Source organism: Phaenicophaeus curvirostris, chromosome 8, assembly GCF_032191515.1.
Source record: "Phaenicophaeus curvirostris isolate KB17595 chromosome 8, BPBGC_Pcur_1.0, whole genome shotgun sequence".
Taxonomy (NCBI): domain Eukaryota; kingdom Metazoa; phylum Chordata; class Aves; order Cuculiformes; family Cuculidae; genus Phaenicophaeus; species Phaenicophaeus curvirostris.
The window spans coordinates 33,015,392-33,031,417 of record NC_091399.1 but is presented as its reverse complement, the minus strand read 5'-3'; the positions used below and the strand labels follow the sequence as shown (position 1 = coordinate 33,031,417).

General features: G+C 40.3%; 1 protein-coding gene across 2 annotated transcripts in view; it reads left to right on the top strand.

Moving 5' to 3' along the window:
• The window catches only part of SLC1A7 (solute carrier family 1 member 7), a 55,155-nt gene that overhangs the window by 5,354 nt on the left and 33,775 nt on the right, over positions 1-16,026 (top strand). For both annotated transcript variants that reach the window (XM_069863159.1, XM_069863158.1), the window contains exon 3: positions 11,887-12,102. In XM_069863159.1, coding sequence (XP_069719260.1) covers positions 11,887-12,102 — 216 coding nt within the window. The remainder of the gene's footprint in view (positions 1-11,886; positions 12,103-16,026) is intronic.

Here is a 16,026-nt window from a genome sequence, read left to right as displayed (position 1 = left end):
CAGAGTTATACAGGTTTAGACCAGCCAAACCTATTGAGTCTTACATGTCTACTCATATACGTTATAGAATATTGCATCCTTTATTTCAGCACATCCTTGTTCATATGATTAAGCTTTTATCTGGTAACAGATACAGGGCCCAGATTTCTAAGACTGATTAGCAGTAAGCTGCAAGACTGGTTGTGGAAAAGAACTGTCAGGGCAGAATTGAACTGTTCAGCTGTCTAACAGCCTCAAAACCCCAGTGGACATTGGTTTTAGAAAAAGCAGATTGTTTTGTTTAAGCTTAGGATAATTGTTACATTTTTAATGTATTTGCCACTCACTGTTTTCTAGACAATTAAGAAACAATGTCTAGCAGAGATTTGATCCTTTTCCATGGGCAGAATTCATTAAAGATTGTTCTCTTTATAGTCAAATTTAAATAACTTATTTGATTTTTAGTTTTTAAAACAATAATGCTTGTTCTGCTAAGTATGTGGTGCCAGATACAAGCAAGTGTATGCTAATAAAATTTTATGTTTATTTGAAGACTGATTTGGGGGTAGTAATAAATAAATGTTACTATTGGGGTTTTGTTGCTGAATTAAATACGATATGCTAAATATAGAACTGTCTTTCTTTAAGGGGATTCCTGTGTCCATAATGCCATCAGTTCTCATAATCCCTTATCCTTCTGCTCAGATTCCCGAGTGGGTTGTTCTTACTCATGCTGTTAAAGCCTAGCATTTAATTATACTGCTCCACTATAGTGCCCTTTTCCCCATATAATTTTTTTCCACAGTTTTCTGATTTGGGAGTGCATTGGCATTTTAATATCTCATGAATTAAAAATATTGCTCCTTCTGTTTTAATGGAATTCTGTCGTTCAGCTGTTCTGGGCCGTACCAAATTTTGCCTCTCAGGACTCATTAGTTACATTCAAAGAGCTGACAACTATTCAAACTGTGCAAGAGGATGTGGAGATGCTCTGGGTGCAAGCAGATGTGAACTTACTTAGCCCATGAGCCAAACTGGGCAGACTGCTGCAGATCCATGCCGGAAGCCGTATAGCCGCATTAGTGTGGCTCTGCGCCCAAGCTCGTATGCGAGGGGCTAATGTGGCTCTATGGCTTCCGGACCGGCCTTGGCAGCTCAGAATGAAGACAGAGCAAGTTCATGTCTGCCTGCAGTTGTCTGTGGAGACGTACCCTAAGGAACTGCACAGCAACAGGACAGTCTTTGGGAGTTCAGGGTTTGGTTAAACACATACCATCAGACAGACCATGAACTTGAGTAAGTTGTGTCCTGTACTTCTGCTTCTGTCAGTTGTAGATTAAACTGGTAATAGACCACACACGGGCAATCATTTGTCTGTTTTACTACTTAAGCTTAAAGTTTGTTAAGCTTACACTCAGAGGCCAGTACTGGAATTTGCAACCTAAATCTTCTACCGTGATTATAAATCAGTGTTGATGTGGTCAGTATGATGTCTATTTAGAAGGAAAATATGGATCTGTAAAGGGCTATGAATTCTATTTTCTTCCTAATTTATCATTAAATTTAAAACAAGAGGACAGCCAAAAGTAATTCACTCAATAGCACTGGTTTGTGTGAATTACAATATGTGCAGTACTGTTTCTTCTAATCCATTCCTGGTACTGAGAGATACTTTCTATGTTCTTTTGACAAGTCACATAATATAATGGAAGACTGAGTAGGAAAGGGTAGATAACATAAGCCTCTGGTCAATTTTGGCTTCATCTTCTCTGCTATGTATGAATTAAACTATTCCCTCTGGTCATTCTTTCCTAAATACCAGACACTTTGTTCTTATGCTTGTGCAGCTGCCAAAATGGGGCATAATCAAGTGCAATCAAATTTATGTACTGTATTATCTAGTGAGGTGTTGAGGACCAGCTGTAAAAAGCTGCCTACAGCTCTCGGAGGAGCCTGCTCAGAACAGTGCTTTATAATGGACCAAAGCAGTTATATTTTTTCATAGAATTAAATTGCTCTTGGAAACACAGAGCTTTTTCTTGACTTTATTAGACTCTGGATTTTTCCCTCTATTTTACCTGTGTTGCCTTGCTAATATAAAAATCAACGTTTGGGAACAGCTCTTCCCCAACAGAGGAGGGGGACCTTCTGCTGGGTTAGTGTGGGAAAATCTACGTAAAGTGTCCCACGTGTGTAGAATGTCCCATTTCTAAATTACCTGCCATGTTTATCACTGTAATGTAAATAATAATAGAAATGCATTTCACCCTCGGGCTCTGTTAGTTCTTTCCTAAGATACGCAATTAGCAGTCTTTATTGTGCAGAAAGTCAGTGCAGAGATGTGAGGTTTCAGGAGATGACTAGAGGGGATAAATGCATTTACTTCCAGAGTGAAAAGCAAAACTGTACTTGGATAAAACTGAAAGGGAAGGATTACCCAAGAGTAAGAAGAACTGGTGAGAAAGCAATCTCACTCCACACCACTGTACTATTTTAAATTTTCTGTATGGCTATTACAATACAGAACTGATGTCAGATTACCCCAAAAGTTCTCCAAAGGATGCTTTGAGATTGCCTGAGTTTATAGAGGAAAATTCTATTCTGCCTTCTTAAGAAACCTTATTAAGAATCCTTCCTGTGTGCTTCAGACATCGTCAGAGATTTCACTACATTATAATCTGTAACACTATCAATGTTCTTAGATGTGTTTAGGAATACAAATTCTAATGAGCATATCCCATGTCTTCTAGTGTTTTCTTTTGCTTGTGAAACCTAGAGGTCCAGACTGTTTCTGTGAAAACTGACATGTTGCAGTTACACATGTCGTAATGACAAAATTGGACCAAGTCAGTACAAATTATTTAGGCAGTGTCTGCAGGGACGTAGTGATGTGCAGTAGACTTCTATGGTGACAAAGTGAATGAGTGTGGAAAACACCAAAGTGATTACACAGGGAGTATGAGCAGTTTGTGACCTGGCAGAATTTTTCTTTAGTCCTCTAAGAGCTCTAAAATACGCAGTGTCTCATAAAAGGAATGGCAATGACATGTGGAGCTTGAGGGGCTGGCTGGATTCCTTCTGTTTCCATAGGACAGAAACTTGTGTGAACTACAAACAGTTGAATAAATCCAACACTTAGTTCTGGAATCCTCAACATAAGAAGGATATGGAGCTGTTGGAATGGGTCCAAGGAGGGCTACAAGGATGATCAGAGGGCTGGAGCACCTCCCATAGGAGGACAGGCTAAGAGTGTTGGGCTTGTTCAGCCTGGAGAAGAGAGGGCTACAAGGTGATCTTATAGCAACCTCCCAGCACCTGAAAGGAGCCTACGAGAAATCTGGAGAGGGACCATTCATAAAGGCTTGTGGTGATAGGATGAGGGGGAATGGTTATAAACTGGAGAGGGGCAGATTTAGATTAGACATTAGGAAGAATTTCTTCACCATGAGAGTAGTGAGACACTGGAACAGGTTACCAGGGGAGGTTGTGGATGCCCCATCCCTGGAGGTTTTTAAGGCCGGGTTGGCTGGGGCCTTGGGTAACCTAATGTAGTGGGAGTCCCTGCCCATGGCAGGGGTGTTGGAACTAGATGATCTTTAACATCCCTTCCAACTCTAAGTATTCTATGATTCTATGATTTCTTTATAATCCAAATTTTTGTTTCAAACCCTTTTGCACTTATCTTAATCTAACACTTGAAAGAATCAACAGAACAAAAAAATCAAGTATTATTAAGACTCTTTCCACAGATGTGAAGCTGCACATTTTCATCTTGACCTTTGACTTTAGGAAATACTTTCTACTTATCAGAAAAGCTAATGTCAACAAGCCAGCCTGAATTCCATGTGAGATACACCACAACATCTCAGATCTCCTTTGTCAGTCAGTGATAGAAGGTTGCTGTTGACCCCTTCCAGCATTCACAGAGGTATCACAGTAGCCTCATGTATTGGCCTATTTGTGAGGAAGCAGTGATGGAATTCACAGAAAGCCTAGATGTCATTGCCTGTCTGGCTAGTACATGAAAATACATGGAAAATGTTCATCTGTACAAATGGGGTACCCTTCTACAAGTGCACAACACATGCCCAGCTTCGTTCACAGTGTGAATATGGATCACTGCAGGATTTTATCTTGCTCTCTACTTAGACAAATGGTGTCATGCCACAGGAGAGGTCCTGGAATTGCTCAGAAGTGAGTGGATGAGACTGAAGGTGTAGAGTGGCAGCAGCTTCCAACCACAATGCCACTGGGTTGTCTGTAATACGTGTGCAGGTATGGACCAACAGACGTGTTAACCAGCTGTTTGCCCGTGTATGGGCAGGAGGCCTTTTTTTCTGTACAGTGGGGTATGTCATCTGGAGATGAAAAAACCTAAACTATAACATATCATTGTAAGTAAGAGCAGATCATATAGGGTGAAGCAGAGACAGCGACGGTTCTCCCACCTGTACCATCGTCTTTCTGGCATGTGAGGAGAGCAGCTGGCTTCTCAGTTGCAGCCATGGCAGTGGCTCTGTAGGTATTCTGTCACATTAAAAGAAAACAAAATAATAACCTGGAAAGAAAAAGTCATTCTGTTCCCTCTTTCTCACTGCTGAAATACTTTTGACTACACTAAGAGAGTAAGAGCAAAATCAACCATTAAAGTACAGAGAGAGACAGAGAAAGTTTCTTATCTCTTTCTCTCATGACTGTAAAGAGGCTTATTTCCTTCGCTGCAAACTTGTCCTCCATGGAAGTGAAGCAGCCTGTCATGAAAGCACGCGTAGCTGGGCACAGATGAGGAATAGTCTGCAGAGGTCACTTCAGGCATATCTTTCTTCACTGTGAATTGTTTGTCTGTTTAAAGTGCCTTAATTTCTCTGTTTCCTTGTCTGTAAAATGGAGACATTGCCTGCCTGTATTATTGTAGGTCATATTAGTAAAGCATTTTAAGATGATTGAATGGCTTGGGCTGTGGAAATAGAGATTATTACCATGTTGAAACTTGAAGGCACTGACCTTGACAAAAAGGTAAGCGACAGTCTGCCTCCATGATCAAGAAGCATTAGTAAAGCCAGCACTTCACTTTCATGATGCTCAACTATAATATAATCATCTCTAATGTAGCTGTTAGAGGAGCTTCCCAGCCTCACAGGGCAGACTTGCTGAGGAAGGTCTTTTCTATGGTTTGCAATTACAAAATGAGAATGCGAGAGAGGGTATGGGATGAATGAAAACAAACATGATTCTAGGAACAACTGCTGGTGGTTAATACTTGACCATTACTTCTTGACAGGATTAATGTCTTTCTAATCACACTAATCCCTTCTGATAACTTTATCCATAATCCATCTATTTCAAAGCAACATCCAGATGGCTTCTGGTGGAGAGGAAGACAAAATAAACATGCAGAATGGGGTCCTGACAGACCTTTTTTTTTCTCCTTCTGGGAATATAGGTTTTTGATCTTAATACAGGTCAAAAAAATGTGCTTTTCATCAGACAGCAATGAAAAAATCTAGAGAATTGCAGAGAAGATAGAAAGTTCTATTTTTATTTATAGAGAAAATACTTTGTAAGTACTCTGATGCTTATGTGACAGCCATAACAGGCCTTAAGGTGCACATAAGGGTTTAGCCACTTGTTTACATGGGACTAATTTGATTTCCAGAATATCAAAAGAATTCCCTTCCTCATTACATCAAAATTGCTATAGTAGTTTCAGAGGTTTTACACAGGTTTCCCTCAAAGCCCGTATGAAACTTACTACTTTATAGTTCCATAGCTTTGTGCCAGTATTCTAAACATCCTAGTAACTGACTTTACATTTTTAATGAGTCACGCATAATAATTCCTGGAGTTGTTGAGGCCTTCCTCTTCCCTTCTACTTTCCCCTTGGAAGTTTTATCTAGGTTTCATTAGATCTTCCAGATACTGGCTTCACTCTTCAACTTCCTCCCTCAACAAGGAACCCATAAAGAAATAATTTATTCTAACCTCTCATAAATCACATGGAAATTGTCCAAAAAAGTAAACAAACTTTAATCAAGCCATCCTAAATAAAATAATTTAGCTAGAATTGTTTTTACTAGAGGTCAGCAATGAAACAACTGAAGTCTTAGTGAAAAGATTGTCTTAAAATATCTGTCCTCCTAAAATGCTGCAGGTAAATAAACTTTTCTGAATTGTTGGCTATATCCATCTTTTGATCAAAATGCTGCTATTTGGTTTACTTGATTTCTGACTTCCTCCCTCCAATAAAAATGTGGCTAGATCATTCAGAGAAGAGATAAGACAGGTTTGGTTGCATCAGAACAAATTGTTTCACAGAAAACGAAGCAGAGTAGATTTAGAATTACTTAATAGATTTAGAATTACTTAATCCCAATAAAAAGGCCAAATAAATAATCTTTACTTGTTAAGAACACAAAATATAAACCTTAGAAAGATTGTAAACCTGAAAATATTGCGGAGCATCGGGTTTGCATTGTGTAGAGATCTTCAGATTATTGAAACACAACTGTGAAGGTGCTTGAAAGCCACAGACATACAAGGGCCATAGGACAGATGCTTGCACAGATATTCAGCAGATATAAGAGATTTGGGGGCTATTCTTCATAGATTCACCAGGTTGGAAAAACCTCTTGGATCACTGAGTCCAACCATTCCTGTCTACCCCTAAACCATGTCCCCAAGCACCTCGTCTACACGTTTTTTAGATGTCTCCAGGGATGGTGACTCACCCATCTCCCTGGGCAGCTTGTTCCAGTGCCCGATGACCTGTTCTGTGAAAGATTTTTTTCTGATATCCAGCCTGAACCTCACCTGGTGCAGCTTGAGGCTGCCCTTTGTCTTGTCCCCTGTCACTTGAGAGAAGAGGCCGACACCCTCCTCTCTACAGCCTCCTTTCAGGTAGTTGTCGAGAGCAATAAGGTCACCAAATCATGTGTAGTCTCTGAGGATACGCAATTTCATCATTTTTTACTGTGAGGGTGGTGAGGCAGTGGCGCAGGTTGCCCAAAGAAGTGGTTGCTGCCCCATCCCTGGAGGTGTTCAGGGCCAGGATGGATGGGGCCTTGAGAAACCTGATCCAGTGGGAGGTGTCCCAGCCCATGGCAGGGGATTGGAACTGGAAGGGCTTTAAGATCCCTTCTGACCCAAACCATTCTATGATTCTGTCCAATATTTGTTGGATAAACAAGATAGAATAATAAAAAACCAAGCAAACTGTTCTAGACAGCAGAAAAAAAAAGCCACAGGAAGATAATTTTTACATGTAATTTGAACAATCTATGCAGGAGATAAAGAGGTCATGGGGCTGTTTAGTTTATTATTATGTCTGTTGTTATATTGGGCACCAGATATTTCAAAGCAAGGTGCAAGAAGCCTCTTAAATTATAGTATTCAGAGATTTCTTTTAAATCATGTGCTACAAGATTTAATATATTATCCAAAAATTTCTTAACTCGTATTTTGGGAGCCTTAGGCTTGATGTAATTTTTTTTCTATACAAACTACAAAATGGTCCCTAAGCATGAAATTACAGAATCACAGAATCACAGAACAACCAGGTTGGAAGAGACCCACCGGATCATCGAGTCCAACCATTCCTATCAAACGCTAAACCATGCCCCTTAGCACCTTGTCCACCCATCCCTTAAACACCTCCAGGGAAGGTGACTCAACGACCTCCTGGGGCAGCCTGTTCCAGTGCCCAATGACCCTTTCTGTGAAAATTTTTTTCCTAATGTCCAGCCTAAACCTCCCCTGGCGGAGCTTGAGGCCATTCCCTCTTGTCCTGTCCCCTGTCACTTGGGAGAAGAGGCCAGCACCCTCCTCTCTACATTACACTTTTGTGGAAATTTTTTTGTCCAGACTGATTAAATGAGTGATATGTACTGCAGTTCTTCAGGAAAGTTCTTCACTTTGTTTTTCATTGTCTTAATCCTGTTTTATCCATTTGGCAATAGTTAAAACATGCTATAGAAGCTACACATAAACACACGTGTGGAAGGTACTTAGCTACACAGGAAGTCAAATGGTTTTAAGTTATGAACCAAATATGTGTCAAATATTAATCTAATATGGAACAGATCCTTCTAGAAACTATACTAAAGCACATGGAGGATGATGTGGGGGGCAGTGATTAGTGGCAGCCTGGACTAGTGGGATGTGTCCCTGTCCATCACAGGGCGCTTGGAACTAGATGATCTTTAAGGTCCCTTCCAACTCAAACCATTCTATGATTCTATGGCATGGGAACATCTTTGTTCAGAGTAAGAAGCAGCTTGGGAAACTGCAGGGAAAGTTTTTATGTAGCCAAGAGTGTCTCATGAAAATTAGATTTAAAGGGAAAACCTGAACATGATACAATGATCTTAAGTTGAACCATCTGGAAGCTTATTTCTCCTGACTTCTCTATTCCTTAGGAAATAAGAAAAGTACTTTTTCTTGTCATTCTTTGGCTACAGTATGTAAGTATTAGAGCTCTGGAGGTCAACAGTGAGGAACTCCTGTGATGTAGCTATGTATTAGTTACTTCATACAACAACTGTGATAATCAATATGTCTCAATCTTTATGTCTTCTGTCGTGTTCCCTCTGGCATCAAACATATGAAGCTAAATGAAAAATAGTTATGGAGTGATTACTGTCTGATCTTAGCATTTCTTTCTGAAAATGATTCTGAGTAACTCCTGAGCTTACAATGACATGACCAATGTTACTCCACAGCCTTTGGAGAATTGCTTCCACTGGTCCCTTCTTAAAACTGAGCATTTCAGGCCATGCAAATCACAGAGCTTTGTCTGAACCCAGACCTCTGTACATACCTCTGTCACACCATGGTTACCCCTATTGCACCTCCATAGTTAATTACTTTTGAGGACTTTCTCATCACAGCATGAACCAAGCATGACTTTATCTGGTGACAGGATAATCTCATTACAGATGATGATCTTGTTAATGAATATCCCCAAGACAGAGCAATCTCATTATTACCCCCCTCAGGATTTGTCACCTAAGAGCCAATGTATGGTTAGATTCTAGCCACACAACATCCTCCCAAATCTTAAGAGCCCAGGGTCTTGAGGCTGAGGTAGCACCCCACATGAACCATAAATTTAGATTTTTGTCTGTAAATTCTTCTGGACATACTCCTCAGGCGGACAATCAAGACAGTTCAAGTGCTACATGTAGGGTTCGTCTCCCCATTGTCCTACAGAATATACACAACACAGTGACATCAAGGGTAATAGAAGCAGTGTGGCTTTGTCACATTGATGGTGGCTTCAGGGCAGTACCAGGAAGAGATGCAGACTGTCTGCCTCCTCAGTAATTCCCTCTCCAGTCCTTGTGCACGGTGCCCTACCTACAAGTTACAGATCTGCTAGTAGTCGGTCAGGCCTTCATACCACTGGAATCTGTTTCCATGTATAATAGATATATAAAGAACACAGAAAACTATTACCATGAAAAACATCCAGCTAGTTAAAAATCAACCTTATTTTCATTTTTCCTTTTTTTTTTTTTTTCTGGGAAGGTTAGGGTGGAGGGTGGAACAGTGCTAAAGTCTAGTACAATCTAAGTATCTCCTTTGGATGTCAATTAGCTGCTGAACTGGCTCAATGGCTTATGAAACGTCAGCCTGTGAGAACAGTCAAGTCCTAGAAATCTAATTACAACATAAAGATTGTTTTACAGAAAACTATCATGTTGGTTTGAGAGAAATGTTTTTAATTCAACTGCTTTCTCAAAACACATTTTAGAATATTTATTGTTCCATACAGATCCATCCAAAGGAAATGCTGAAGAACAAGGTATCATTGGTGCTAAAATTCCTTTTAATATGTAGTGATGTGTTTGCACACAGTGCTTGACAGATGTGCAGAAAGGTGGAATTTTTGTCAAATACAATGATAAAAGAAAGGCAGAACAATGGTTACAGGAGTGAGAGTTATCAAGATGCTTGATTTCTAAATGTTCCATATTACAGTGCAACCAATGTTTCCCCTTGCTCCTGTAGTGTTAAACAAACCCTCACTAGATGAGAGTTTGGCAATGCAGAAAAGCAGTACATTTTCTTAATTAATCTAGTGGATAGCAGGAATCTGAGCACTAAATCCCACGCATTTGATTTCATTAAATCTACTATAAAGGTTAAGCTGCACTTTAGCATTGATTGTAGACAACCTCACTTGGCAGTGAGGTCAAGGAGATCTCATTCAAGGAGGTGCAGCTCAATAAATGACTGTTTATGAGGAAAGGCCTGATAAATGGTTCTGATTTGATGAGAAATCTAGGCAGGGGGGCACACCAAATAGTAAATGTAGTATTTTATTTTACCTGCAGTTCTCCTGAGATGTATGCTATGAAAAGTTTACAGAGAATTATTCATAGAATGATAGAATCATTTAGGTTGGAAAGGGCCATTAAGGTCATCGAGTCTAACTGTTAATCTGGCTAACACAGCCAAGTCCACTACTAAACCATGTCCCTAGATACCACCTCACATCTTTTAAACACCTCCAGGGATGGTGACTCCATCACTTCCCTGGGCGGCTGTTCCAGTGCTTGATAACCCTTTCAGTGAAGAAATTTTTCCTAATATGCAGTCTAAACCTCCCCTGGCATAACTTGAGGCCATTTCGTCTCTCTTACTTGGGAGAAGAAACCATCATCCACCTCACTACAACCTCCTGTCTGGCAGTTGTAGAGAGCAATAAGGTCTCTCCTCAGCCTTCTCTTTTCTAGACTAAACAGCTGCAGTTTCCTCAGCTGCTCCTCATTAGACTTGTGCTCTGGGCCCTTTGCCAGCTTCGTTGCCCTTCTCTGGACAAGCTCCAGCACCTCAATATCCTTCTTGTAGTGAGGGACCCAAAACTGAACACAGTATTTGAGGTGCAGCCTCACCAGTGCCAAGTACGAGAGGATAGTTACTTCCCTAGTCCTGCTGGCCATGCTATTTCTGATATAATCCAGAAGCCCCAAGCAACAGTGATGTCATTGGAAACTCAAATCTCAGCCTCACGTCACTTGGAAACAGCATTAGAATCAGAGCAGCCTGGAGCAAGTTCATGGACCAAACAGTGCTCCATCTAATTTGCCTATAAAACAGGGTCAGTGGGAGCTAAAGCGCTTGGCAGAGTTGTATAGCTTGGCACAGGAAAGCAAGAGGATGACTACTGGTCATCTTCTGGCAGTGGCAGGCAGAGAACTAACGGGGAAAGAAAAGGGTGAAATGACCACAGTATTTTCATTGCTTGCCACTGTGCAGCCACCCTTGCCTATGAAGGAGTTTCCTCTGCATGCCTCCACTAGAGGCACCCATGTATGTTATGTAAACTCTCCCTTGAGCAGTCGATTATAGAATCATGGAATGGTTTGGATTGGAAGGGACCCTAAAGATCATCCAGTTCCAACCCTCTTGCAACAGGCAGGGACACCTTCCACTGTAAGAGGTTGCTCAAAGCCTCATCCAACCTGGCCTTGAACAACTCCAGGGACGGGGCAGCCACGACTTCTCTGAGCAGTCTGTGCCAGTGCCTCACACCCTCACAGTAAAAGGAATTCTTCCTGATATCTAATCTAAATCTCCCCTCTTTCAGCTTAAAAGCATTACCCCTTGTCCTATCACTACACTCCATCATAAAGAGTGCCTCTCCATAGACAAGATGCGTTCTCCGTATGTGTAGCCTAAGTTTGCAAGTTCCTTCAAGTAACCAGGATCTCACATGACAGTTGGGAAACACCCCTTTGGACATTGAGGCTGCAGCTTTAGTGTCACTGGCAAGCCTCTAAAAACACTGATATGCAGGCAGTTCTGAGAGAAGCAGGTAAACCGCAATATTTAGGAAATTGTATTTTCAGTTGCATTAATGTTATGCAAAAGATGCTATATATATATTGTGTTTTCTTTCCACAGCTTAATGTCTGGGCTAGCAGCCTTGGATGCCAAGACTTCCAGTCGATTAGGTATCATAACCGTTACTTACTACTTGTGGACAACTTTTGTGGCTGTGGTTGTGGGAATAATTATGGTCTCCATTATCCATCCTGGTGGAGCGGCACAGAAAGAGAGCACTGAAGAGAGTGGGAAGCCCATCATGAGCTCTGCAGATGCACTGCTTGACTTAATCCGGTAACTACATTAATTCCTTCTGCTTTTTGAAGGTAACAGTTTGCACACAGCTGCATGAGGAACTGTGGCCTGAGGATAAGTTCTGAACCTAAGGATGAACATTTTGTTTAAATCGAGAAAAATACTCAAGAAAATTTCAGAAGGTGATTTTCAAGTTATCAGATGTTTATAAGGGCTGTTTCTAGTAAATTTAAATGCATGGCCACCAAATGTATTGGAAGTACTAACAAGGCTGGGCTATTTCTGGTTTTTTTTACCCCTACAGAATCACTTGGAGCCTGTAGAGCTCATCATGAAATCTCTTTAGGCTAGGGCAGAATTCAAATGTAGTGTTAATTTAAGTAAGGGCAGACAGTTGTAAGAGGCAAAACCTTAAATATAACAGCTGACAGTCACATTTTTGAGACAATAATTCTTGAAAGTGCTGTTACAACTGTTCATAGCAATTCTCAGATGAATGACTCAATTAGAAAGACCACGGTCGTGATCTTTTTCTTCCTTATTTTTGTTACATTATTTGTTCTGCTTTGTGTCGTTTCCTTGTTTTACTTGCTTTGGCAGGAGGGAGGGTTGTTGTTTCAGACTAGCATGAGAGCACTGATGGCATTTTTATACCCTGGCCAGAATATCCCTCTTTGTCTCAACATTTTGGGTGCTAGTGGGATTAGTTTCTTGACTGAATATATTATGTGCTTTAGATTTGTTTTGCTCATGCAGAAGGACCAAGTTTTGCCTTTGTTTGATAGTTTCTCAGGTCAGTGATCTCATACCATATTTGTCAGGGGCGTCTGAGCCTGGGTGTGAATCTAAAATACGAGGAGATTGACTTATTAAAAGTCTTGCACAGTTTGTCTTTCAAAAGCCCAAACACCTGATCCTGACAGGGACACCAAATATTTTAATTGAGTTACTGTGAACTCAAATTGGAAGGAACTGGGATGAAAAGCTTATAAAAATACTTTTTTTACTCCTCCAAGTTACACTTAGCCAGGCCATCTGAAACCCGCATGATTTTCTATTGTATCAGTCTTACTGAAGGTGGTCCAAATTCTATTTGTTATGGAGTAGCAGCTGCATGCACTTTCTTCTGTAGCTTTCCACAAAACCACCATCTCCATGGGGAAGACTCCCACTTGATGACATCAGCATATCCCCAGTGGCAATGATGAAAAGAGTAGTATAACTGTTCTATAGTATCATGTTTGCATAAAAGAGTTCTAATGTCTGTATGATTGGAACCTGAGATCTGAGATAAAATCTGTCTTCATCTGTCTCTGCCTCATCCCCATACGCCACAGGTTTAGTGGTGAGGCTTGGGGACACTATCCTGCTGAGCTTCATAGCAGGTAAAATATTATGTCTTGATCTAATAATCTATAATTTCATTTCCTACAAATGTTGAACTGTGCAAATTACAGCAGTTTGTGTGCATATTTCAAGTGTTCGTGTTTCCAAACAAGAAACTCCGAGAAATCTTAAAGTCTTCACTGGTTTGAGCTGGTGTCAACAATGACAGGCCAATGAGCCACTCTCATTACTAAAGCTTAAAAAAAGAGAATAAAGCAGTCACAGCTGCAGCCTTTCTACCTTGAGTGCACAAGCTGCTGGTTTTTAGTCCTCCACTAAAGAAATAACCACTCTTACTAAATAAATAAAGAAGAATAATGCAACTGTGGGGAATGGGCTTCTAGCCTAGGCAAACACTATGGGTGAAATCCTGGCTTTGCTGAAGTCAATTGCAAAACTCCTAAACATCTATGTGGAAGTCTGGATTAAATGTAATGATGTATCTGCTGGTTTGAGCTAGAAAAGCTGATCCTTTAGCTCAATGATAAATCACTTCCATTCACAGCTGGAGACCATCTTTTTTAGACCCAGATTGCCTTATCTTCTCAATTCATTAATTTCCTCTCAATTTATCAATTGCACATGTGCACAGAAATTTACACAGGAAACATCTGGTATTCTGCGAATGAAGAACGCTAAATGTACAAGTGGAGAGATGATACATGTGACATATTTGTAGGGTTTATCTTAGAAGTATGAATCTTGGCATGGTGATACATGTGTTCACCCTCACTGAATTTAGATTTGAAGCCACTTTGAAATGATGAAATACATTATTATTTCTTGTGATGTTTTATATGACATTGTCAGGTCTGGAATTTTCAGAGGAGTGGATGTTACTAGAAACTGAATTTCTGGAATTTTTGGTGAGGATTTTGCTTTTAGAAGTGGTTTTGGTCAGGAGGTAAAGAATGTATTGGCAGCAATACACGAAAGCAAGAACTATGGCAGAGCCTCTTGGTTGTCTTGAATACTTGTAACATAAATCAATAATCACCTTATTATTCTGCATAATGTTCAGATGGTGCTTCCGCTGTATATTTGTCTGTTAAGTTAGAAACCCAGCAATATGTGCACATGACTTGATCAGGACATAACAGTGACACTGTCCTGCATAATTCTGAAACAGCTCTGAACCTCATATCAAGCAGGGCAATCTTATCAACATACTGAATTTCATGCCTCAAAAACTGTATCCGCAAGCCAGCTGTTTTTTACCACTATAGCAGAAGTACTTGAAAGACTTCCTTTCCAAAGGGAAACCCCTAGAGACTGGGGACAAAATCTATGAATGTGTATATGACCTTACTTGTTTCCTCATAGGTTCTGTCTGGACAGAGAGGCCACTAAAAGCAGCAGAACAGAAGTGTTTTCAACATTCAGTTAGTCTTTATTCCTAAAACTGTTATTGCTCCTTTAGCCTTAAATGTCCAAATTTTTGCTTTAGTCTGATCCAGCTTTAAACTACATACGTCTTCTGCTGTCTGTGGAAGATACACATTTAACTGAATAGTTCACCTTCATACTTGTGCAGGGATCTCCCCTTGGATAACTTGTCCCTCTCTATCGGCAGTGTGCCTGGATCTGGGCTGAAGACAACTAATTCAGACGGCAGCTCTGAGTCTGAGGCTGTGCCAGAAATGCTGTTCTGAAGATGCTCCTCTCTTTAGCTGCCACTTTATTATTACATTGAGACAGATGTACGAATCTGCCTTAATTGTATTCAGAGTTTCTGGTGCAAGCACCACAAGGCTTATGAAAGTATACTTTCTTCCGTATTTAAAACTATAAATCCTCAGGCTAAGGATCGTCTTGTTCTCTTCAACACACTGAAGTACCTGGTGCTTTACAAATTTAAATGGACTTATTCTCACGACGTGCAATACTTCTGTGAGGAAGGCAAGGACCATTTGTCTTCCTTGGAGCCAGAAAACCAAGAGAGATGGAAAAGAAATTATTGCACTGAGGATTTTCAGAAAAATCTGTGGTGCCATAGGAAATATTCCCAGCTTGTACTTAGTGGACTTGTTCTAGGAATATGGCTTTTGGGGCATCTCAGTGGAAGTAATAACAAGGAATCGTCTCACATCTTTACCTTCTTTTTCCTATGCGAGTTATTGATATTAGCCCTGTACTATGTCCCCTAGAATAAAAGAGTGAATTTTTAGTAGCCTTTGGTGAGTTAAGAAGTGAAGAAAGGCAAGGTATCAATTTTTTAAAGTAATCCAGACTTAGAGTGTTTTATTCAAAAGGACAAACTGCACTGTGCAGCTTTCGCATGTTTTCAGTCTTACTCGAGTTCTGCCAGACTAGCCTGACTTTGCAAGTTTATTCAAATCAAAAGCTCCAAATAATACAATTCAGTGAATACAGTCAGGATCAAATTGTGCCTTAGCCCATAACACACAAATCTTTAAATTTCTGAAGTTTACTGGAAAGATAAGTCAGAGCATTTTACCACTGAATGTTCAGAATTGCATCCAAATTAATAGCAGGTACTGGGAAATTCATTCTGGCTTAGCTGAGATAGGGAGGGGTTTATACCATTAATAGTTCTAAGAGGATATAAACACCATA